This window comes from Ovis canadensis, chromosome 4, assembly GCF_042477335.2.
Source record: "Ovis canadensis isolate MfBH-ARS-UI-01 breed Bighorn chromosome 4, ARS-UI_OviCan_v2, whole genome shotgun sequence".
NCBI classification, from domain to species: domain Eukaryota; kingdom Metazoa; phylum Chordata; class Mammalia; order Artiodactyla; family Bovidae; genus Ovis; species Ovis canadensis.
Window position 1 is genome coordinate 75,704,736 of NC_091248.1, and position 25,260 is coordinate 75,729,995.

The window sequence follows — 25,260 nt, forward strand, 5'->3', positions numbered from 1 at the left end:
TCAGAAATGGATCCTTCACCCACCTCTTCACTCAACAGGGACTCTAAGAACACACAATGAGCTAAGCACTGGGCTAGAGGTAAAAAGATGGTAAAACATCCTCATGAAGTCAGTACAATTCCCTGAGGGAGCCTACAGCCTAGAATGCAGAGTAGTTGTACAGCACAATTCCATAGTATTTCTTAAATAGCTAATTCCTTAAGTCATTTGCAAGTATTTATTTAGGCAGGAGATCATAAAATATAGTTTTATAATACACACAAGAAAAAACACATTTGAATGAATACAAAATAAAATGACAGGAAGTGACAGAATTTAGTGTTTATAAATGAAGCCATCAATAACCAACAATTCAAAGAAGAAATTGAAAGTGTACTTAAAGTTGAGCTTGTGGTTTACATTTATAATCTTTTATAATTGAAAAAAAAAAGACATTAGGCTTTTAAAGGTAACACATGACTTAACAGTTTTTCAAGTGATTTTCATAATGGGTTGCTAGACACCGTCATATATGGATATGAAAAAAAAAGACAAGAATTTAGGCAAGCAAAGTATTAGTCCATAGCAGCTTGGTGAGGTTTACTTTTCTTACATAAGGAGTCTTCAAATTTACATTTATTCTTATTACAGGAGCAGAAAGAAGTAATTTGCCAGGTATATTTGAGGAGCCTGTAAGCTATATAGCAAAAATAGTTATTTTTAAAAGCCTGTATTCCATGGAAATGTGCATCACACAGCATCTATAGTAACTGAGTAAACATAAACCATGTGATTAAGTCTTCTAAATAAAACATTTAACCCCCCGATCTCACACAATATCCCCCATGTCCACATGTCTTATTTGACAGCAGCCATAAGCTTCAAACTAATATGCATTTGCTATTTTTAAAAGGTTCTTACCTCCATTACTAAAAATGTTTCTGCAAAGTCCCTTAGAATTTTTTTCAGTGCTCTAGAAACAAGACATATCATGATCAGTAAATGACCGCAATCTCCAGAAAAAAAGTACTCAGGCTAGAGAAAGAATGGTCAAGTTGGAGGTTTCTGTCTCCAATTGTGGAACATCTTTCTACTTTGAGACCCACAGCTCTAAGGAGACAATTCAAAATTCCTTACTTTAAAACAAATGTTTTATCATGAATAATTGAATAATTAGTTATCTAGGAAAATGAGGCTTTTAAATTAAAATTTAGCAAAATTGACTATAATAAATTTTTTTCTACTAATCATTTATGAATAACACAAGTGAAATACGGTGAAGTTTTACATACAAAAGATATAAATACTGCATAATATGTAGTGAATGAATATTGGCACATACCCTTTTGTATTTAAAGCCTAAAAAGCAACCAGCAAATCTGATGCTCTTAAGATACACTTATGGCATAGGTCAGAAAACCTCTATCTGACATGGAAATGTCCCACAGTTTAAGGCTTTCCAATAGGTTTATAGCAAGCATCAGGTTGCCAGAGGCGAATATCAACGAGAACTTGATTGAGTTTTTGCATCCAGAGATCCCGTTCTTCCTTGGTATCTGCAGATAGCCAGTTCCTACAGGAACAAACAAAAAGATCAGGATCCTTTCCCCTATTCCATACCTCCAAGTACTCTTACTGTGGGGTGAAGTGAGGGGAGCCTGAACAGTAAAAGGAGTAACTCTTCGCCCTGTTTTAATGGATGCCAAATCAGGAATCCATAGTAAAGTGCTTCTCCAATTACAATAAAAGAAAATCATCTTGCAGATTGGTTAGCTGAGCCATAACTCACACCAATCACATTTAGAAAATGATGGAACTTCACATCAAAGACAGTAACTAATCTTGCACAGGTGATATGATTGGACAATTTGCTGGTGCCAAGACAGTCACTGAGCGTGGGTGGGTCACCTCTTAGAAGAACAAGCACACCACAGACTTGAATATGGGGACCAACCCTCTAGATCCCTGACTCAGGCTCCCCAGGAGCTCCACAGACTCATGGACTTTCACCTGGCCTTACAGATAATACTATTTTATACTGTCTCCTTTTTCTCCCCCACTGTGTTAGTAGAGCATAGTATTTACAATAAGTGATCTAAAGATCCTAAGATTTTGTCTATCCTAATCTCTCTGTTCACACCAGGAATCTCTTCTTTACATCCATATTCAGTTAAAAGTTGAACAGTTGATGGGGCAGGCGAAGGTGGGGGAAAGGGAAATTTCCTAAGTCACAAGCCAGACCATTCTTCTAGACTACAGCCAGGTGTTAGAAGGTTGTTGTATTATACTTCTACATCTTTATAATTTCTCCACATTGGAACTAGTAATGGTATAAGCATGAATAAGCCATGAGTTGATCATCTATTAGTAAATGGAGGGAACACATTTACAATAACGACAGCGACCATTTGTTGAGCTCATTCTGTGTGTATGACAACATGCTAAGCAGATCTACTCATTAACCTTTACCGTCACTCTTGTGGAGTTTATTCTTCTCTTATGACACAGGAGATTTCAGAGAGCCAGCAAAGTTAAATACCTTGCCATAGTCACATTTGGTAAGTCACTGAGTCGGGATTTAAACTTACATCAGTCAGTCACTGAGTTGGGATTTAAACCTAGGGCTGTTGACCTCTCAGTGTTCAATTGCACAGTACTGCTTTCCCATGTGATGAAGCATTTCTAATTCAAATGTTTAATCTATATTTCAAAGTAGGCACTACTGATCAGATGATAAATACTGTGTATTGAAGGAGGGAAATATAGCAAGGTTGGTTTGTAGAAATAAAAATGTGATACATTAAATTTAGATAAAAGGCATAGGTCAGAGAGGCCCCTGGGGAGAAACAGATAAATAAGGCAAAGGAGAACGTATAACTGTAAATGTATATACTCTGCAAAAGGTATAATCAAAAAGTGAATTAAGTTTTTAAGAAGCCACCAAGCAAAGCTAAAAGACTCAGTCAGTCAAGACTGAATTGAGAATGGGCCTCTCTCAAATGCTTGGTCTACTCAAATTATGATAATGTTATAATGAGAAAAATTACATGCAAGTGAAATACAGCGTAATTAGAGCAATATGTGATATAACTATTTCCACCACAGGAGAAGGTCAAAGGAGAAATCTGGGAAGGTTTATGTAACAAGTAAAAGAAGATTTTATGAAAAATGTGAGTAATGTTTAAAAGGGCCATGGTGGTCAGGAAGTACTTGGGGACTGAATTTTATTTGGTTTCCTTACTGACTATGGCCACAGACAGGGTAGCTACTAAAGAAAGTTACTATAAATCCAATTTGCCTCTCCTATCTGAGGTCACTGCTGCACAGAAGACCCCCAGAGGAAAGGAGTGGATGAACTGAATGAACTAAATTAACCTAAAAGTAATCTAGACATCAAGAATCCCCATAGAACGGGTCCCCTTTCTCTCTGTTTTAAAACAAAATGGTGGTATTGGGGCAACTTTGTTCTATTTTAATAGAGTGTCTCTTGGCTAAGCTATCTGACATTTCCACAGCAGAAACTCACGGAGCCAGTTCTACCCATCTCCCTGTCTGCATTATTCAGCTACAATCTGATTAACAGAGATTTTGTCAAATTCTAACTTTTGTCCCTAATCACAATTTTTTACATTGAAGTTGGTCTGCAAGCTTCTCTTGGGCATTCAAGCAAAAGAATCTTAGGCTCTTAGCAATAAGTTCTTGCATCTTATACTTAACTTTAGGGTTAACAATAACTGACACTCCCAGTAGTTTATTCTATCCATCACCAACCAGAAATTTTCAGAGTAGAGTGAAGTACTTTGGGAAGGTACTTTGGTACTTTGGGAAGGGACAAGCAGGGATGTGTCAAATCTCTTTAAATAATACTTGACTTATCAATTACACATGAAATCTTCAAACTTAACACAAAGAATATTAGCTAACCGCCCCGAAAATGGCTAAACTGTTAATTATGCTGGAGAACATGATAAACTAAGACATAAGTTGAATGCTGTGTTTTTCTTAGCTATATTAATTTTGTTATTATATTCCTCTCTTACTGATGTGTCTGTGTTTTGTCTTCTCACTCTTAAATCGTACCCTCTTCAAAGACAAAGACCATCTCTGATATTTCTCACAGTGGTAAAGACATAGTGGGCAATCAATTACTTAGTTGATAGAAACATTTATAGCCCAATACATACTTGGTTACACAGAGTGTGTCCCTGCATTGGCTGACCAGAGTCTCTCGGTCATCTTCTCTTTGTGGTCGAACGGTAATTAATTCTAAAGTGTTGCGTCTTGCACAAAATTCTCTGTTGACTGGTTCTATCTGCCGACTGGTACAATTGGCCAAATTTAATCTTCCTATGGGATTCTTTAAAACAAATTTTTAAAAAATACGATTAGTAGAAAATAAATAAGACCATTTAAGTCAGTAGGCACTAAGCAGTATTCAAGTTGATACCAACTTAAAATAAGAAAACCATTAATTTAAAAGTTAAAACTTAATTACACTGTATTTAGAGAAACATATTTAATATTTATGATTATTTCTTGCTGGATAGAAAAATAGAAACCAACAATGTCAAATGGTCATCTTAGCCAGCTTAAAAAACAAACTATTTGTTATGGAAAACTTAAAATAGATACAAAATAAAAAGAACAGCATAATAAGCTTCCATGTACCCATTAATCAGTTCTAACAAATAGAAACAAACATTCAACCCTTTTTGTCTTGAACCCTCTTACTTCTTCCCTTCCTACAAATAGAAACCTAGACATAGTATTTCATCTATAAATATTTTTTATGTATCTCTAAAAGATCAGGCCAAACTACTGCCTTGGATTTTTAGAAGCCATGTCATTCCTACAGTATGAGAGTCCAAAAAAAAAAAAAAAAAACATTGCGAGACTAAATGGTGCTGAAAAATGGGAAGAGACAAGTATGGGCCCAAACAATATATTTATTTATTTATTTAAATTTATTTTTGGCTGTACTGGGTTTTGGTTCCTATGCACGGGCTTTCTCTAGTTGTAGCAAGCAGGGGCTACTCTCTCATTGTGGTGCAGGAGCTTCTCATTGCAGTGGTTTCTATTGCGGTAGAGCACAAGCTCTAGGTGCAGGGGCTTCAGTAGTTGCAGCATGTGGGCTCAGTAACTGAGGCACATGGGCTTAGTTGCCTGCAGCATATGCAGTCATCCCGGACCAGGGATTGAGCCCATGTCCCCTACATTGGCAGGCAGATTCTTAACCAGGGTAGTCCTGGGTCCAAACAATTTAGAAACTGTCAATAAAAGTGTCAAATGTATTAGTAATTTTAAAAAGAAATTAGAATGAAATATACCATTTTAAGACATTAGATTGACCAAGTCTGAAAAGAATAGTAATAACCAATGTTGATTGGTTGGGGGTAACAAATTCTTATACATTGCTAGTGAAAGCATAAAATGGTCTATTACTGGTAGACAATTTAATAACAGTGATCAAAAAACATTCTAAATGAACATACAACTTCACCTAAAAGAAATTTATCCTAAGTAAATATATAGGTACACGAAGATGTTTATATAGGTACTGCTGTTGTTTAGTCGCTAAGTCATATCTGATTCTTTTGTGACCCCATGGACTATAGCCTGCCAGGCTCCTCTGTCCATGGGATTTCCTAGGCAAGAATACTGGAGTTGCCATTTCCTTCTCCAAGGGATCTTCCTGTCTCCTGCACTGGCAGGCAAATTCTTTACCACTGAGCCACCGGGGAGCTCTTATATAGGTGTAATTGCTGTTTTTTCATAATGCAGAAAAGATGGAAACAAATAAAATGACAGTAAGAGGGGACTATTTAAAACAAATAATAACATTATGTTTTCAGCAAGTATGGGAAACTAAGTAGTCTGAGAGTCCTCCCATAACCCCCCAAATGCTAGATAACTGAACCTGCAAGGCAGCAAAAGAAACCTTCATAGGCCAAAATTAATGAGGAAGAGAGTGCAAAATGGTAGGCTAGCCTGAAACCTGGCTTCCTTGCTTTCCTAGCAAATTTACCAATGCTAGGAACTGGCAATCTTGACTCCCAGATTATATGATATAATATGAAATGTGGTATTTGCTTTAAAATACCTTAGCAAACCAATGAGAACAAATGTGTGCTGTGGAGGATAAATGAAACAAGGAACTTGATAAGGAATTTCTCTCTTACTAATTTCTCTTTTTGGGGGGTACATTTCAATTATAAAATGTTAAATACATAGGTACATCTATTTGTGTGTGTGTGTGTGTGTGTGTGTAAGTAAAAGAATAAATACACTATTGAATAAAAACACGACTTAGGAGAGTTATCTTACCAGGCATAAAGATTTATTTTAAAGCTATGGTAATTGAGAATGAGAGATACAGACCAAAGAAAACAGAATAGAAAGCCTAAATATAGACCCACATATAAACCTATACCTGGATACATGCCAGAAACAGCATGGATGAGTGGGGAAAGAATGGATCATCCCACGATGCTGGCACAATGGGGTTTCCAGGTTGGGGGGTGGGAGGGATCAATTCCAGGTAAATTAAATGTTACACATAAATCTTTATAATTTTTAGAAGTCATAAGGAAGTATATTCTTTATGACTATAGAGTAGAGATGGTTTTCTTAACTAAGACACAAAAAAGCAAACGATAACATAATAAACTGACAGATACATCTTAGCATTAAAAATTCTGCTTACGAAAAGATACTATAAGGGTAAATTAAAGCATATGCCAAGCAAAAGACTAGAAAAACAAGTGGCCAAAACACATAAGAAAAGATGCTTGCTCAATGCTCAGTCAAGGAAAATTAAAATAAAAACACAGTAAAATAACATTTCACACCTATCACATTCAGAGTTTAAAAGGCTGAAACAACAAATGTTGCTGGGATGTGGAACACTGAGAACTCCTGGTGGGAACAGAATGTTATACAACCAATTTCAAGATTCACCGGACAAAATCTAGCTAAACTGAAGACATGCGAAACCCTACAAACCAGAGGTTCTGCTGCTAGATACAAACTCGAGAAAGAGCTCTGATCCAGCTTGGTGCTCTGCGATGACCCAGATGGGTGGGATGGGGGTTAGGGGTGGAAGGGAGGCCCAAGAGGGAGGGGTGATAAGTATACATGTAGCTGGTGCTCTGTATTGTACAGCAGAGACTAACACAACACTGCAAAGCAATTATACGCCAGTTTAAAGAAAGAAAGAGCACTGATCCATACAGTTAAGTCATAGCAGAGCTGTTTATAACAAAGACAATTTGAAATAATCAAGTGCCCATAAATAAGAGAAATGTATAAATTGATTGCAATGCATTCTTATAATGGAGCATTTCAAGAGAAAGATGGGTAAAGCTCTGCAAACTAGAGCTACATACATGCTACACACACCAGCCAACACTAATTTCACAAATCATATTGATTCAAACATGCAAGTTGCAAAACACTATATACAGTGTGATACTATTTGTAAAATGTTTCAAAATATGCAACTGCAATAATACACTGCTTATATATATCACATATAAAAAAATTTAAAGAAATACATGGGAACAAAATAATTTTAGGATAGGGGTTATCTCTATGAAGGAGAGAAAATTATATAAGGAGCTTCAACTGGACTGACAATACAGAGGCTGGTGGAAATTATGTTTTTTTTTGAATGTTCCAAATATTTCACAATAAATTTTAAAATAAAATTCTACATGGCTATAATGTAATACATACAGTTATCTAATGCAATATCATAGATGTATTTTTACCTATGTGGAAAGATATCAGGACACTCATTATCAAGTAAAAATCAAATTAAAAAAGACATGATATTTTCTGTTGAAAAAAGATTCATAAATGGATATATAATTATTATTATATATTATACATTTAAAAAATTTAGAAGGATATACAACCAAAAAGTGAACAGTAGTTATCTTTTATAGATGAGTTTACTTTATAATTCTGCTTATTTCTATTTTCCAGTCTTTGGATAATAAATTATCACACTTGGACAATAACATTAAATTTTTTAAAAATAAGATGCAATATATTACATAAAATTCTATTATCAAATTTTAGAAACAAACTAAAATCACAATATTCCTAAGGAGGTTTTCCATTTCTGTTTTATCCCAAATTTAGGTAAATCAATTGTTAATAAAATACAAAAGTGAATTTGACATATTTCTGACTATAAATCAATTTAAAAATATTATAAAACATTCCAGAAAAAAAAAAGAAAAATATATGCCTTAAGGTATTTAAAGAATGCTCAAATCACAGGGAATGAACCAGATATAAAGTTCTTACACAAATACACACACACACATACACACACACACACTCACTACATTTTAATGGCTTACTAAATAAACCTGAGTGCGGAATTTGGGTGGCTTATGGCCACAGGGAACACCTGTATAAAATATTACCTGAAAGTTAGTCAGGGCTTTCACCACTGACCATCAATATTAATATTACCTTTCGTTTCTCATCATCTGGATAAGTCCAATAAGAGATACAGTTTCCAGAAAGAACACACCATCTTCGATGCCAGGCACCAAAACCACTAACATCTTCAAATATGGTCTGCAAAAGTCAATGAAATACTGACTTTAGAAACCTGAAGATCAATTAAATGTTTTCTACACATTAAACTTCAGTATGTTGACATGTCATACTTCAAAATTGACTTGCATGATTTTCTTTTTCTTTTTTTAAAAAGTACTTAAGTTTATTTTTTTTTATTCTACTCCGTATCAAGACCAGAAATCTTATTTCAATCTCAACAGCAAAGTTAGTACAAATGACTCACCAGCTCCCTTTTGTGTTTACATTCACCTTTTACATTATAAAGGTAATAGAAAAGGAAAAATTTGATAGATAAAAATAACACCAAGTTATCATTACTCCCTACTATAATCAGAGAAAAACAACAAGAGGACAGATTTTTCATTTTTATAGCTAGGGTAACTGAAGGCCAAGGAAATTAAATGACAATATACAATCACAAAGAAAAACTGGAGCCTTCTGGTTAATGCAGAATGTACTTTTCTTGCTGCTCATCAGTACTGGCAGAGCTAGACTAGCACCACTTTAGAATCACTTAGAGCTTCACGGGTATAGTCTCTTTCGATTCAGCTGCCCCTGGCACATCAGGAAAGAAAACTGCACCAAGTAACTTTAATTTCAATTACTACCTCTATTTTTAAATAGAGGTTAGAAGTAATTAAAGGGCACAATTTAGACAGGGGACAGAAGTTATCTGTGGGAGTCCTGAGCAATTTTTTTTTTTTTTACCACATTTCTATAAGTGTGGATGCAATAAGAATGGGCTCTGGGATTCAAGACAGAGTTAACCTGAAAAGATAGAACTCTAAACTACTTAAGAGCCCAGCTCAAAAGTTAAACAGGCCAGACCTTATAGGCCAATGAACCAGTTGGCATAAGGGTCTATCAGGTGCTAAAGGTATCTAAAGCAAGGTGTGAAAATATTATATTTACATTAAAGGAAAAGGTCAGTAAGCGTACACTATGTTCAATTCTGATATTTACAAAAACACTCTTCCAAGAATATCTAGTGCCATCTGCTGGATTTACATGTGTAAAAGCTACGAAGTCTGATTTACAGTCATCCTGGCAGCTTGGACTTCCTGTCCAGTCTAGCTCTTCTTTCCACACCCTATGTCAGCACTACAAATTGGTTTGTGATATCCGTCAGAGTTCGAACTCTTGCTTCACAAAGAAAACCAAAGCTATTACACTTTCTCTACTTCTTGTACCACATCCACAATCTTCTATATATTCTACACACATGCTTTTCTCCTCTGATAATGGAAAAAGTGTAATTCTGTACAAGATCATGAACCGTGGCTTGGATCTTATCTGCTCTCACTCTCATGACTTTGTTCCATGCGTTATTCCTTAACCCTAGTGCAAGTTCCCCATTGCCTCTATCTTCACCCTCCTTGGCCCTATTAGAAGCTACCCACTTGAATTTACAGACACTCAAGTCTCTTTAGTCCTAATAAAATGTGAACAAAATCCTTCTTTCACCCTACATACCTCTGCAAGTACCACATTCTTTTTACCCCACTACAGCCAAACTTTGTTTCAAAGAGCTTCTGCACTCTCATTCCTCATCTTCCACACCCTTAATAACACATTTGCAATCTAGCTCCTGCTCTTGGCAAGACTAGAATGACCACCTCATAAATAAGTCCAACAGTCTCCAATAAATCCTTACCTAACTTGATCACTCCTTCTTTCAGACTCTCTTCCCCTGGCAACCATGATACTAAATTATCCCTTGCCCGCCCTGTAGTCTTCTGTTCTTAGGCCTGCGGCTTAAATGTTAGTGTTCTCTTGGTTATTCAAGTCTGCCTGCACTTTGAATACTACCTCTCTGCTGCAGATTTCCAAACCTTCATCTCATCTAAAATGTCTACCTTGAGTATCAAACTCAAACCTCTGAAACATGTCCCTAGGCATTTAAACTTCAAGTCTTTAAAACTTAAACCATTAAAACTTTCTCCCTTGGGTGGGGATTGACTGACAAGGAACAGGAGGGAACTTTCTGGGGCAGTAGTCTGTATCTTAATAGAAATCTGGGTTACATAGATGTATGCCTGTATAAAAACTCAGGGGATGGATACTGAGGATTCAGGGGAACATGCTAATGTCCACGATATATTTTGAAATTCCTCCCCCACATATATATTTTCAGGACTTGCTAGAAGGATAGCTCGGTAGTAGGCACATGATAAAGCAAGAACGGTAAAAAATGTTAAAATGGCAAAACCTAGATGCTGGGTATGTGGGCATTCAAAGTCTATCAACACTGCTGTATGTTTGCAATTTTCCACAATTAAATTTGGGAAAAAAACACTTTCCGTCACAAACACAAACACTTGCTCCTTCCCCAGGGTCCCTAATCTCAGTGTAGTCACCCAACAAACTGTGCAAGGCAGGGATCTGGGTGACATTCTTAATTTTGCTTCTCCACCCCTAAAACCAAACCACTAAGGTCTGCCCTTCTTCCTCCTGCATCCCTCCACGATGAGTCCCTCACTCCACCCAGATTGTCAGCCACCATCCCCTCTCTCAAGGAGTGACTCAGTCTCCTCGCTAGTCTTCTTCAGGTCCTCACTCCCCTGTCTACTACTTCCACACAGCAGTCAGAACGACCTTCCTAAACTCCCAATCTGATGTCAGTCCTCTGCTTAAAATCCTGTAAGGGCACCCCACTGGCTTCATGCTAAAGTTGTTAAAAGGCTTTCAAACATTTGGTCTCATTTCTCCTAAATACACGTTCCCCCGCCCCAATCACTTGCCTCACTGCCCTTCCTCAACACACACATTCTGACTCTAAATGCGTCACTCTAAATACCTGCCGCTATCTAGATGTGTCCTGTTCTTCTCTGGCGGGGGTGAGAGAGGGAAGGGGCCTCCAGCCCATGGTACGTGCTTTTCCTTCATTTGGAGCACATCTCCCTCCTCTCTTCCCCTGGCTGACTTGTTCAGCTGCCAGTTTACAAGTCACTTCCAATAGCTTCCAGTAAGCCCTCCCACACATGCCTAAGACGTGGTGTCCCGCCAGTTTGCACCCATGCTCTCTATGCTTTCTCCCATTACAGTGCTGCATTGTGTTTCTCCCTATTAAACTACACGTTTTTGAGTGGAGGGATTATTTTTTGCAGCCCATTACATTCCAACACCAGCACAGTGATAGGCATATAGCAGTCATGCAACAAATCTTTACTGAACCAGTTAATTGCTTAGTCACACAGACTTTCATTCCTATGGGAAACCAAGTCTATACTTCAAAAGATGAAAAAATATATATATAGATCCAGTGATGTTACTTACTAGAAAACCTCTTTCTTCCACACTTGAATTCACCTGACACTTGATTTTTAAATAAATATGACCTTCCAAAGGAGATAAAAAGGGCACCTGTGAGGAAAGAGAGCAGATTATTTGTAAAAGTTTTTCTTGATAAAACATGTTTAAATCATGAATAGCATGAGTAGAGAATATTATGCTTTGAAAATACGGTATTTTCTAAAGCTGGAGTATAAAGTAGGTGGCCAAAAAGCCACTGGTTCCTTAGCAACAAATGCTTCTGAAGAATAAATTCATTCAACATACAGCCTGATTAAAAACAGAACCCTAAGTCCCAAGTTAATGTGATAAAGAAAACACAGATTTAAGAAGACAATACATGTGTTTATCCATTCTCTATCAACAGAACATACTTGATAAAAGATGGGATAAACCAACTGGCATATTTAAACAGTATAATATTATTCAGCAATGAAGAACAGTGAATTACAGAATGGAAAAGTTAATCCTCAAATTCATATGGAATTGCAAGAGGCCCCAAATAACCAAAACAGTCTCCAAAACAGTACTTCCCAATTTAAAATCCAAAGCTACAGTAATCAGAACAGTGTGATACTGGAATAAGGATAGACATACAGATCATAGGAACAGAACTGAGAGTCCAGAAATAAACCCACACATTGATAAACCCAGACTGATTTTCAACAAGGGTACCAAAAGCATTCAATGAGGTAAGAGCAGTATTTTCAACAAATGGTGCTGGGGAAACTGGACAGCCACATGCAAAAGAGTGAGGTTGGATCCCTACCTCATGTCACACACAAAAATTAACTCAAAATGGATCAATGACCTAAATATAAGGGCAAAAACCACACAATTCTTAGAAGAAAAATAGATGAGTAAATCTGTAGTGATCGTGGATTTGGCAGTGGTTCTCAAATCTAATACCAAAAGCCTGACCAACAAAAGAAAAAATAGACAAACTTCATCAAAATGAAAATCTTTTCAGTATGAGGGTTCCTCAAAATATTAAAAACAGAACTATCGTAAAATAAATCAACCCCACTTCTCAGAATTCATCCAAAAGAATCAAAATACAAATTGCCAACAAACACATGAAAAAATGTTCAACATCAATTGTCATTAGGTAAGAAGGGAGGCTCAAGAGGAAGGGGATATATGTATACTTATAACCGATTCAAGTTGTTGTACAACAGAAACCAACACAATATCGTAAAGCAATTATCCTCCAATTAAAATTTTCTTTTAAATAGTCATTAGGTAATAATGTTAGCTTGATGATGATGCTAACACTAATGATGATGATGAAGATAAGGATGAATATTTTAATGGAAATCTCATGTTGCCATCGTGTCCAGAACCATTTAGTGAAGAATGAGTAAAAAGGAATCTGATTCTTTCATTGGAAGCACATAGCTCTGAACCAAAATAAACATAAGCTAAATTACAAAACCAACAAGTTATTGAAAACACAATTTTTTATTGCTTATTTTAAAGCTGAATCATTCTGTACCCATAAAGTTTTTTCTTATTCTTTAGAAACAAATATGTTTCCAACATTTATAATCCTAAAATTCATGCTACAGCTTTAACCATGCTATGGTTGAACTGTGTCCCCTCTCCATCCATCCCTTACCAAAATCGCATGTCGAAGTTCTGACTCCCCATACCACAAAATGCGACTATATTTGGAGACAGGGCCTTTAAAGAGGTCACTAAGGTTAAATTAGTTCATTAGGAGGGACTCTAAACTGATAAGACTGTGTCCTTATAAAAAGAGGAGGACTTAGACACACAGAGAAAAGACCATGTGAAAGACACCTAAGACAGCTATCTACAAGCTAAGGAGAGAGGGTTTCAGAAGAACCGACCCCCTTCAAAGCCTAGATTTTGGACTTCTAGTCTGCAGAACTGTAAAAAATAAACTGCTTCTTAAGCGAAAAAAAAAAAAAAGAAGTGTTGACCCCGAGTAACAAAACCCCATCTCAGCTCCACTACTGATTACACTGTCTAAGAGACAAAAGGGTATTATCACCACCTACTTCAGACTCTACTGCTTTTTAATAACATAACATCTAGCCTACAGTTTAAAAGTTGTACAAGTCATGAAAAAGCAGGAAAAGGTGGCCTTTAATCGAAAGAAAACAAATCCTGTCAACAGCAGGTCCACAGATGATCTAGATGTTAGAATTCTAAGACAAGGACATTTATATTTTGTTATGGAATTTAGAGGAAAAGAAGGGCAAAAATGGGTGAGAAAAGGGAGAATTTCGACAGAGAAATGGAAACTCTAAAGAATATATTAAAAAAAAATTCCAGTGGGAATCTTAGAATAAGAAAAAAGTTGAAATTGAATAGGCTTCCATTGCATAGGCTTTACAGGAAACTGGGAACATTAGAAAAAAAGACATGAACTCAAAAACTGGTAAATAGAAATGATCCAAAATGAAACACAAAGGAAAAAACAATTAAAAACAAACAAAAAAAGCAGGCTATAGATCTGTAGAACATAATCAAGAGTCCAACATACAATTCAACTGGAGTCCTAGAAAGAATAAAAAACAAGGCAGAAGAAATATTTGATGAGATAATGGCTAAGCATTTGCCAAAACTTATAAAACATGAACTAGATAGCACTCCATAAAGTTCATTAACTTAGTATGAAAAAGAAATGACCCAGCATGACAAGGAAAACCACACCTAGGCAGATTAGGGTCAAACTGTCTCAGATTTAGAAAATTTTCCATATTAACAGTGGAAAAGGGGAATTCCCTAGCAGTCCAGTGGTTAGGACTCAGTGCTTTCACTGCTGGGAGCCCAGGTTTGATGCCTGGTCAGGAAACTAAGATCCCACAGCTGCACTGGCACAGACAAAAAAATAAAAACAGGACTTTCTTAGTTGTCCAGTGATTAAGAATTTGTCTGCCAATGTCGGGGACAGGGATTCAGTCCCATTGGGGAAGATTCCACATGTCTCAGAGCAACTAAGCCTGTAAGCTGCAACTACAGAGTCTATGTGCCATTAACTACTAAAGCCCACACAGCTACAGCCCATGCTCCGTAACAAGAGAAGCCACTGCAACGAGAAGCCTACACACTGCAATGAAGAATATCCCCTGCTTGCTGCAACTAGAGAAAGTCTGTGAGCAACAGTGGAGACCCACCAGAGTCAAATAAATAAAAATAAAGATAATAAAAATTTTAAAAAACAGAAGAGATAAGACTGATGGCTGACTGCTGATCAGAAACGAAGTCAGAAAACAATAAAATGTCAACTTTAAAAGAATGGGTGAAAGGAAAAAACCTGTCAGTCTAGCAGTCCTTCAGGAATGAAGACAATGTAAAGAAGGGCATTTTTAGATAAACAAAAGTTAGAGAATTCATTTCTAGCAGACTTGTGCTATAATGAAATTAAAAAACAAAAAAACTTCTTCCTAAGAAGGCAACAATCCCACATGGAAGTCTGACTCTACGAAATGAATGAAGAACATAACAAATGATAAATACAAATGACAATACTTTTAAATTTCCTTTAAAAATTGATTGAAAAATAACAGTGCACTGGGGTTTATCACAAGGGTAGAAGTAAAATATAATGGGATGGACAAGGTAGGCCCATAAAGTGTAATTGTATTTCAAGGTAGACTGTAGTGACAGTAATAGGCTAAAGATGCATATTGTAATTCTCAATAATAACTGAAAAACAATACAGGGAGGTACAGCTAAAAAGCCAACAGAAAAGAAAAATGATTACCAAAATACTCAGAAGCAGTCAAGAGAGGAGAAACAAACGAACAAAGAACAGTTGCTACAGAGCAAAAAGCATGATTATGTTTCAATACTTTAATTACAAAAACAGGCTGCTGAACTTTAGTTAATAATATATCAATATCAGTTCATTAATTCTGACAAAAGTAACTTTTGTCAAAAAAAAAAAGGCCAAGAGCCAGATTTAGCCTGTAGTGTAAGTATGCCTGTTTTGTAATAGACTAAACCCAACCCTATCAGTATTGCATTAAATATAAATGTATCAAACATTCTAATGAAAAGACAAAAATTGTTTAACAATAACAAAACATGACCATAAAATATGCTTATGAGACATAAATTTGACATATATGAACACAGACAAGTTAAGAATAAAGAATGGAAAAAGAAGGTATTCCCGAGTGGTCCAGGCGTTAGGCTCCACGCTTCTACTGCAGGGGGCACGGGTTAGATCCCTGGTTGGGGAACTAAGACCCCACATGCCACATGACATGGCCAGGAAAAACTAAAAAGAATGGAAAACGATATACCATACAAACATTAATCATAAGAAAGCTGATGTAATTCTATTAAAAACAAACAAAATAGACCTTAAAGATGACTACCTTAAAGATAAAGTGTTAACAATTCATCAAGAAGATATGATAATCTTAAGTATCTATGTACCCAGTAGCATAGCTTTAAAAAACATGGAGCATAAACTGACAAACAAAACTAAGTGCCTAAATTGAGACTCTGTTGCTTTTACTGCTTGGAAGTTCGAAGGATTGATATTTTCTTCCAAATAAAATCATGCTTTCTATCTTGTATGAAAATATTCACATAAATATTTTAAATAAATCATTCTCATCAGTATATTAATATTTAGCAAAGAGACCTCAGGCCAAAAGTATCTTTTAAATAATAAAAGATCTTAAGTATATGTGATAATATAAAATAATTTTGAATTTAAATTAAAGATTACAAGAAAAATTCAATTGGAGAAATTGTGTCATTAGAATAAAATGGTAACATTCACATATTTAAAGTGATATTGACTTCTGGGTCAAGATAGAAAGGGGAATGATTAACTCTGTCATTTCTGCTGCTCAGTGAAATAAGAATGACACTCTGGTTGGAATAATCATAGTTCAGCCTAAATTTGAACGTTTTGACTGGAAGGTTAGTTTATAAAAATTTACTCCTCAACCCTAATAAAGATAAAAGGGAGAATTCTTGACCAAAAAGTATAGATTTCAACTGACTAATTTCATAAAATAAACTTTCAACTTTCTGAACTTCAAAGGCATCTATAATGTAATTCTACAATGCTAATCAGGATCAAGACGTCATATGCCTCATTAGCTGCATTAGTTATAAATTCCCTTACCATTTTCTTTTCCATATTGTCAGTGTTACGCTCTTAGCCTCTCAATGCTAATTAACAGAATTCTACCATTTAGCCAAGACAGTGCGCCTGTATAAAGAATCTCAGAAAGATGAGAAGAAAATGTGAAAAGCTGTGAAAAGTAGACAATATTCTTGGTGAGAAACTTGTCCTGAAGTGAACTGAGAATATTCACAGACGTCAATGTTACTACACCCTATCAAGTGTGGAGACATGAAAATGTGTGATCGTATTCTGTTTTCTGTTTAATAAAAAGGGTCTTTTAAAGGGTCTTTTATCAATACCTCAAGGATTATTATTAAGAGGTGAAAAATGTACTCTATAATCAGGGTTACATTGTAACTTTTTATACACTGAGATACTTCTGAGTGAGAATAATTATACCTGCTAATAATCACACCAGGCCAACAGGTATAAACCAGGATAGCTTCGGACACACCAGAATACCTAATCACTCTTCCTACAACTTCAAAATTCTACAATGCTAGTCAGTTGTTCTACTTTACAGTTTTTAGTCCTAATACTATTTAAACTGACATCTCTATTTCCTGGAAGGTACATATATTATGAGATTTCTTTAAGTCAGAAGATGAATTGTGGGATATCCTTCTCCCTTTATCCATAAAAGTACAGTAAAACCTATGACTATTCTGGATTCTCTATTCAAAGAAAGGATCTGAAAGTGTGATTCACTGAGATTCATAATTTAAGTTCCAGAATGCCAGTCTCTACATCAGGTATCTATAACCTCAAATAAGAAAAGTGAAGTCCCTCAGTAGTGTCCGACTCTTTGCAACCCCATGGACTGTAGACCACCAGGCACCTCTGTCCATGGGATTTTCTAGGCAAGAATACTGGAAGGGTTGCCATTTCCTTCTCCAGGGGATCTTCCCCACCCAGGGATCAGACCTGGGTCTCCCACATTACAGGCAGATGCTTTACCAACTGAGCCACCAGGGAATTCATTATTAGTACTATCCTATATCTGTAGAGTCAACAGTCTGACTAACCTCAAAAGAAACTGCATTCTGAAGGGGATCTCAGAGACAATGTCATTGTCATTACTGGTCAAGACAACAGTAAAATAAGCAAACGCTCCCTTGCACTAATGGTCTCTGGGAGCACACAGGAGACTTCTTTACTCTCTCAAATTTAATCAAATAGGTTATTATGTGTATACAAAAGGTTATCCATTTTCCCCACCAATTTAAAGAACATCTAAACTTAACTTTCTCATTCTCCTACATCAACTATAAGATATTAGAACAAATATTTCCTCCCCCTGCTATTCAAAAAAGCATACTTGTGACAAATTTTACATCTATATTGTATTTGACTCAGGAAGAGACTTTACAGTACTGAACACAAACCAATTAAATTGAGTGATTTTACACTCACGTCATGTGGTAGGATACTTTAGCTATAATTACAAAAAAAATCATTAAGAGAATGAACATATCACAATTTATTTTTAGTCTGTGTGACACTAAAATGGCAGTGAAAAAATTTTTTAGAGAGCAGTCTATATTTAACATGTCACTGAAATCTTTTTCATTTTAGAGATTGATGAAATTGTACATACATAGAAATTGGCTAAATGACAACATTGAGTAAGGAATACAGTTCACAGAACTCCAGTTCTTATGTTTCCCTAATTTGCAAATCTTGTTTGAAGAACTTTAAATAAAATAAAAAACACTATCCAGTATTTTGCAAATTAGCATTTCTATATACACCCACAAAATGCTTGTGATCAATCTTCACAGGGATATGAAAAATTCTTAAAAAAACCTTCTAAAATATATGATTATATTTAGTATAATTTTAGCATTAAATGAATTTTAATTTTAAAGTTAATAAACAGCATCACCTACATAGCAACATACCTATTAGCCAATTAAGACCATAAAAGTTTTCTACTTTTACTTAAAACATCACCAATAGGTCTTTCAATATGTAGGAAGTCAACAATATTGAGTAAATTTTAATGTTAGGATAGTTACTAAATTTGGCATTTTGGTACCCAGAAAATCAATGTTGACGTGACCACAGAATCTTAAAGAATCATAACATGAAAAAAAAGAATATAGGAGAAAAGCCCAAATACCAAACATGCATGAAAAAAAACTAGAGAACTTTTAAAGAAAGCCTTAAAGAATTATGAGAGTAAAGAAAAAGATGCCCAAGGGTCTAAATAAAGCATAATTAACATAATGGCCTTAATTATTCAAAATAACCAAGAAGACATGAGAGTGGTTAGTAAAACAAAAATATAAGGGCCAAAAATTAAGGACCAATTTTTAAGCTTATTAGTTTCAAGCAAAGAAAATGTGGCAACCTTTTCCTGGAACATATAGCCCAGTAGCTCTCGCTCTTTTACATCATAATTTATCTAAAACAAACAAAATAAAAGACAAAGAGAAAAAAGACCCAGAATCACTCAATTTGTTAATCTAGCTGAATTACTAAATTAAAAGTTACATGGATTTTTTTCTTAAACATCTCTATATTCTGACCACAGAAAGTTCTTATAGCATTTTTAAATAGTCTGTATTATACAGCAGGAGCCAACCCTAGGACTGAAGTTTGCCTCTACTTCTCTTGCCACTTAAAATGGTCTTGTTTGCTATTAAAAGTTTAGTCCTTATAGTGTGGTAAAAAGCTCTCAATAGTGATATTACAAAGATTTAAACTATGAATCTTAAACTTGGAGAGTAAAGTATGGGAAAGAAATCCCTTAGATTCATGAGTACTTTTCCAAGAAATTAACCTATCTTTCCCTATTTTGTAAAACTAAATCTAAAAAATGTTAATCATGTCAAAATATTGGTTTTAAATGAGCAAGATACTGTTTTAAAACTGTAAGCTTAACATCTATATGCAAGCAGGAATACTTTCTTAGTCAGAATTGACATTTAGAATGAACCAATATATACTGCTTTGAAGACTTAACTATTAAGATAAAGGGAGAAATACTTCCAATATCAAAAAACATATCATGCATATAAACCTATATCCAATTAACATACACAATTCTAAGAGCATATACATTCAGCCAAAGATTTCAAATACTTGAAATGGGACATTTCCATTGACCTAACTTTTCTGTAAATAAATAAATAAATTTGGATTACCCTGTCCAGAGCAAATTTTGTGTTTCCTACTGAAGATAATGACAGAGTGTAAGATCCAACAAGGGCAAAGTTGCTGGTCCGCACGGCATTAAGACTGGCCATAACTAAAGAAAAACGAAATGAAGTTTAGTTCAGAGTGACTTTGGTACCTATAAAATAACAATCCCTCACTCCACCCTAATAGAATGAAATTAAACTGCCACAGGGGGTGGCGGGGGGAACAAAACTGCTTCATTTTCCTTTATTTCTAATATGGGGGCAAGGCAGGGGGACTAAAACATCAACATGTTTCCTAATGAAAGTAAACTGCTAAGTATTTATATTTAACTTAAATGAGGTACAAGCACTCCTTAACATTTGAGGCAGATGTTTTTAAAGATACAGAACCTAAAAATACGTACATAAAAAGCAAATTTCCTATAAGAGACATGAAAGGACTTTACTGCTATAGTCTAGGATGACATAATGAGCAACAGGACTTTATCTGCGTGGTTCTTCTCAGCTATTCTCTTGTGCCAAGAAGCAGAGATCAAAAGTCCAAAGATGAAGGAAACCAGTTCAACCCTAAGCCTCTTTGGAAAATTTTGGCCTAAAGCATTACTCTGGAAAAGTCTTTTCTGGCTTACTGGCACCCCAGTTCTCAGTGAACTAGAAAGATGTTTTTCTGACATGATACAATTGTCATGATCAGTACAGTTAAAAGAGTTAAACTCTACAGTGTGAACAGCATAAAATAAATCTACAGAACAAGAGCAGCTATGGTGAAAAGTAATGCTACTTGCTGCAGGTGTAAAGTGACTAGGTATCCTATGTGTAGTGCCTGCTAGGGTCTGAATAATGTGCAGTTTGGTGGCCTATGGTGGTTTCTAACAGCAGACTATTCTGGCTAGTAATCTTATAGGTTGCTACTGCTAAGTCACTTCAGTTGTGTCCGACTCTGTGCAACCCCATAGACGGCAGCCCACCAGGCTCTGCCATCCCTGGGATTCTCCAGACAAGAACACTGGAGTGGGTTGCCATTTCCTTCTCCAATGCATGAAAGTGAAAAGTGAAAGCGAAGTCACCCAGTCATGTCTGACTCTTAGCAACCCCATGGACTGCAGCCCATCAGGCTCCTTTGTCCATGGGATTTTCCAGGCAAGAGTACTGGAGTGGGGTGCCATTGCCTTCTCCGAATCTTATAGGTTAGTAGAAAATATTATTCAAAGGAGACTAAAGTAGATACTTATAAATCAAGAGGGTTACACGAATAGGTATTGAATTGCTTAGTTCTTTTTCCTTATTCTAGTGTTTCAAATAGTTCAAGATCCACTCACCTGAAGAATGAAGGGTGCTTTTCTGAAAAAATAAAAAAGGCATGAAGAAGAACATGTTATTTTCTTTATATGATACAAAGATTTAAATAGTAAGTACAAAACTCTTTAACACTGCAAGGAATACATTTCAGAAAACATTATTTTTTCCTTTTAGGATATTTTAAAGATTTCCAAAGAGCCAAGGGTGTAGAAATGGTTAGTTTTAGTTACTCAGTTGTGTCCGACTCTTTGTGACCCCATGGACTATAGCTCACCAGACTCGTCTATCTATGAAATCTCAAGGCAAGAATACTGGTGTGGTAGCCTTTCCCTTCTCCAGGGGATCTTACTGATCCAGGAATAGAACCCAAGTCTCCCAAATTGAGGACAGTCTATGTGGAAGGTGAAGATTTTTCAAGGAACTTCAGTTTTTTGAAAATTCTACTTACAGTGGTTACTGATATGAGAAGTCGTTTAGGAGTAACAGCCTGGAAAAAAGATAACTTAGTATAGTTCCTAATAAACATTACGATTCAGAGCTTTAACTAAATTTGAGATTCTCCCACACAGAAAATAATTCTTAAATATCAATACATTTTGCCTGAGTCCTTTATTACGGTTTGCCCCCATACTGTTACTCCTTTTTCATTAAAGCTAAATAAAATTCTTTTAAATGATGATTTAGAAAAAGAACAAAAGAGCAAACGCTAGGAAGAACAGAAACTAAGTTGTTTCTATTCCATATGCCTACAGCAATCACATCATTCTTAAGTATTGCTTAGAGGAGTTTGTAAGACAAAAGTTCAGAGGAAAAGTTTAAGAAAAGTTTCAAGAGATTCTCTGATGGCTCAGTCAACAAAGAATTTGCCTGCAATGTGGGAGACTTGGGTTTGATCCCAGGGTTGGGAAGATACCCTGGAGGAGCACATAGCAACCTACTCTAGCATTCTTGCCCGGAGAATTCTATGGACAGAGGAGCCTGGCGGGCTGCAGTCCATGAAGCTGCAAAGAGTCAGACACAACTGAGCGACTAGGCATAGCACATTATAAAGTTAGTCATCAAGTAGATATAGAGAAAATAGAATTTCTAACCTGAGTGTATCAGTAGTTTATAATTAGGGCTATGGTCACTCACTGTAAGTTTACTCTCAGTATTCATGTCTAATAAATGCAGTAACTAGAAATCTGAGGCAAAAAATGACCCAAGAGCCTGATAATTCTTTAAAAATATACACAATTTTTAACTGACATTATGTCTCGTACTTCTGATTATATTTTTACTGGGTTTCTTTCATTCTTACCTTTGACTTGTATGCTTTTTTCTTCTTATCAGGGCCTGAGGGATCTTTCCTTTGTACCTACATACAAATTAAAGCAGAATTTAACTTAAAATCTGATAACTTTAAGAAAAACACACCATTAGTAATTTTAGAAAGCTGTAACTGCTTACCAAGCTGTAAACTTCAATATTTATTTCAAAGTCATTGGACACATCTTGCCTGGAAAAATAAAAAAATCAAATTATGCCATTAAAAACGATGCCATAAATACTGTTACAAGACTGAGAGTAAAGGAATTCACTATATTTTAAAACCAAAGACAATAGTTATAAATTATTGAAGAATATAAAAATTGGTAAGAACAGTTAATTTTTTCCCTATAATACAAGTCAAACATTTTCTCAGCTTTTACAACTCAAGATCTTAAATAATAAAAATAACTTTTTTTTCTAAATTGGACTTTGACTCTACTTTCAAAATAAATACGTAACACTAAATACAATGTCTTACACAGAGACTGAACGTTAAGTATATTCATAGATTTAAAGCATATATTAAAAAATTGTGGTCCAGATTGTGTGTGTGTGTGTATAATAAATATGTTAAAACACTTCAAAATATCAAATACTTGTAGACACACAGAAGAAACATGCTACTCAACGGAAGATCAGAAACATAAGAGTGAAACCAACAAACTGAAAATGAGATATTTGTCCATATAAAAATAACACACAGATTACATTTCAAAGATTATGAATTCTACGTGTAGAGATATTTGTCCATATAAAAATAACACACAGATTACATTTCAAAGATTATGAATTCTACGTGTAGAGATATTTGTCCATATAAAAATAACACACAGATTACATTTCAAAGATTATGAATTCTACGTGTAGAGATATTTGTCCATATAAAAACACACAGATTACATTTCAAAGATTATGAATTCTATGTGTATGCTTAGACTATCTTAATTCTATTAAAAGAAAAACATGTTTCAACCACCAAAAGCCTAATTTACTTACAGAGTAAATGTAGTAGTGAATGTTAGAGCATCACCGTTAAGAGAATTTGAAGTACTTGCTAATGGTGTGGCTACCATATTTTCAGCTCCTGCTTTTAGTATAATTAAGAAATAGTAATTTGCTGCATCTGAAAGAAATAATTACATTATCTAATAAGCACAAGCAGAATCAGATTTAGCTAATCAGTATTCTGGGAGATCAAATGACTAATGTAATACTGCAACTGGTTTATATAAAATTTATTTAAAATTTCCTAAAGTCAACTTTTGAGACACTAAAAGACAAGACATAAGCGGACAGACATATACCTGGAATAACATCATCAAGATACCTTCCCATTATGTAAACTGAAAAAACTTCACTGCACATTCCTCAATTTCTGCTGACTTTAAATTTTACCTATTGACCCAAAATTCTTCAGCTAATAGTATATATCTCAAAAGGGTATATATATTCTGGCTTGTTATTTCAAAACTGAAATTAAAACACTATATTTCTGTGAAAGTTACAACCTTGTCCTATTTTTCAGATACTGGTGCCGTAACCTCCTTTATCCACCTTGTTTAAATATCATTTTAAGTAGAATACATAGCTTAGAAAAGTTTACTCAATCTAGAGGGTTAAACGAAATAAAATTTCAATAGACGTATCTATACTATCATGCTCTTAACTCCCACAATCAGTAATTCAGGATTCAAAAAACAGATTTCCATAATGAAGTGAATTTTAAATAGAACAGAGTAAGTAAAATAAGTTATTTTAGATGCCCAATACGTTCTACAAAAAAATTAAGAATGTGAAATGGTCTGTTGTGTCAGAATAACTCACCTTGGTAATTTATGTTCAGTATTATGTTTAACAAGCCCTACTTTCAGTTAGAGCCATTTGTGTTATTCTGTAATCAGTAAGATCATATATGAAATTTGTCCTTGGTTATTTTTAGATACATATTTAAATAAAAGAAAATCAAGGCCTAAAATATACAAGTCTTGCTTCTTTCTGGATGCTCTACTTGTTCCCATTTGCACAATTCCAACCTAGGTGACGTTGATAATTTAACAGATGATCTCGAAGTGACAAAATAAAGATCACCATACCTGGTTTCTGAGCTGTACTGCAGACAAAATCTGCTTTTAGAGGCAGGCGGATTTCTGACAAAGTAATTGATCCTCTGGAAGGGACAAATTCACTTTGGGATATGGGACCAGCCTTATCCTTCCTCTGAGGCCCTTCATTCTTCAATTTATTCAACTCATCAATCAAAAGTGTTCTCTTCTCAGCTGTGTAGAAATATGCAAGTTAATATTTCAAATATTAAAACTGCAAATGTTTCTAAATGAAACCAGTGCAAGAAATGAAATGAAACCACATGCACTCATGTGGCAACTGTACACAACACCAAAGACATTGGTAAGAAATTACACAAGACCAAATCCGTAACTCTTCCTTCATATAAACAGGTGATAGGTAGGTAGGTAAGACCTTGATCACCCGTCTGTTCACAAAATGCTCAATACTCCA

The 25,260-nt window shown here is 35.2% G+C and overlaps 1 protein-coding gene across 14 annotated transcripts in view; it reads right to left on the reverse strand.

Annotated features, from left to right (window-relative positions):
* Positions 1-203: 203 nt before the first annotated feature.
* ANLN (anillin, actin binding protein) overlaps positions 204-25,260 on the reverse strand; it is a 54,532-nt gene continuing 29,475 nt past the window's right edge. For 4 of the 14 annotated variants that reach the window (XM_069588040.1, XM_069588038.1, XM_069588033.1 and 1 more), the window contains 12 exons: positions 24,837-25,019; positions 23,740-23,866; positions 22,882-22,930; positions 22,733-22,789; positions 21,881-21,919; positions 21,453-21,474; positions 20,137-20,240; positions 19,341-19,394; positions 11,851-11,937; positions 8,464-8,571; positions 4,164-4,336; positions 204-1,552 (listed from right to left, as the gene is read on the reverse strand). In XM_069588040.1, coding sequence (XP_069444141.1) covers positions 1,429-1,552; positions 4,164-4,336; positions 8,464-8,571; positions 11,851-11,937; positions 19,341-19,394; positions 20,137-20,240; positions 21,453-21,474; positions 21,881-21,919; positions 22,733-22,789; positions 22,882-22,930; positions 23,740-23,866; positions 24,837-25,019 — 1,127 coding nt within the window. In that variant the 3' untranslated portion in view covers positions 204-1,428. The remainder of the gene's footprint in view (positions 1,553-4,163; positions 4,337-8,463; positions 8,572-11,850; positions 11,938-19,340; positions 19,395-20,136; positions 20,241-21,452; positions 21,475-21,880; positions 21,920-22,732; positions 22,790-22,881; positions 22,931-23,739; positions 23,867-24,836; positions 25,020-25,260) is intronic. The other 10 variants (XM_069588044.1, XM_069588043.1, XM_069588039.1 and 7 more) reach the window with 3 other exon arrangements.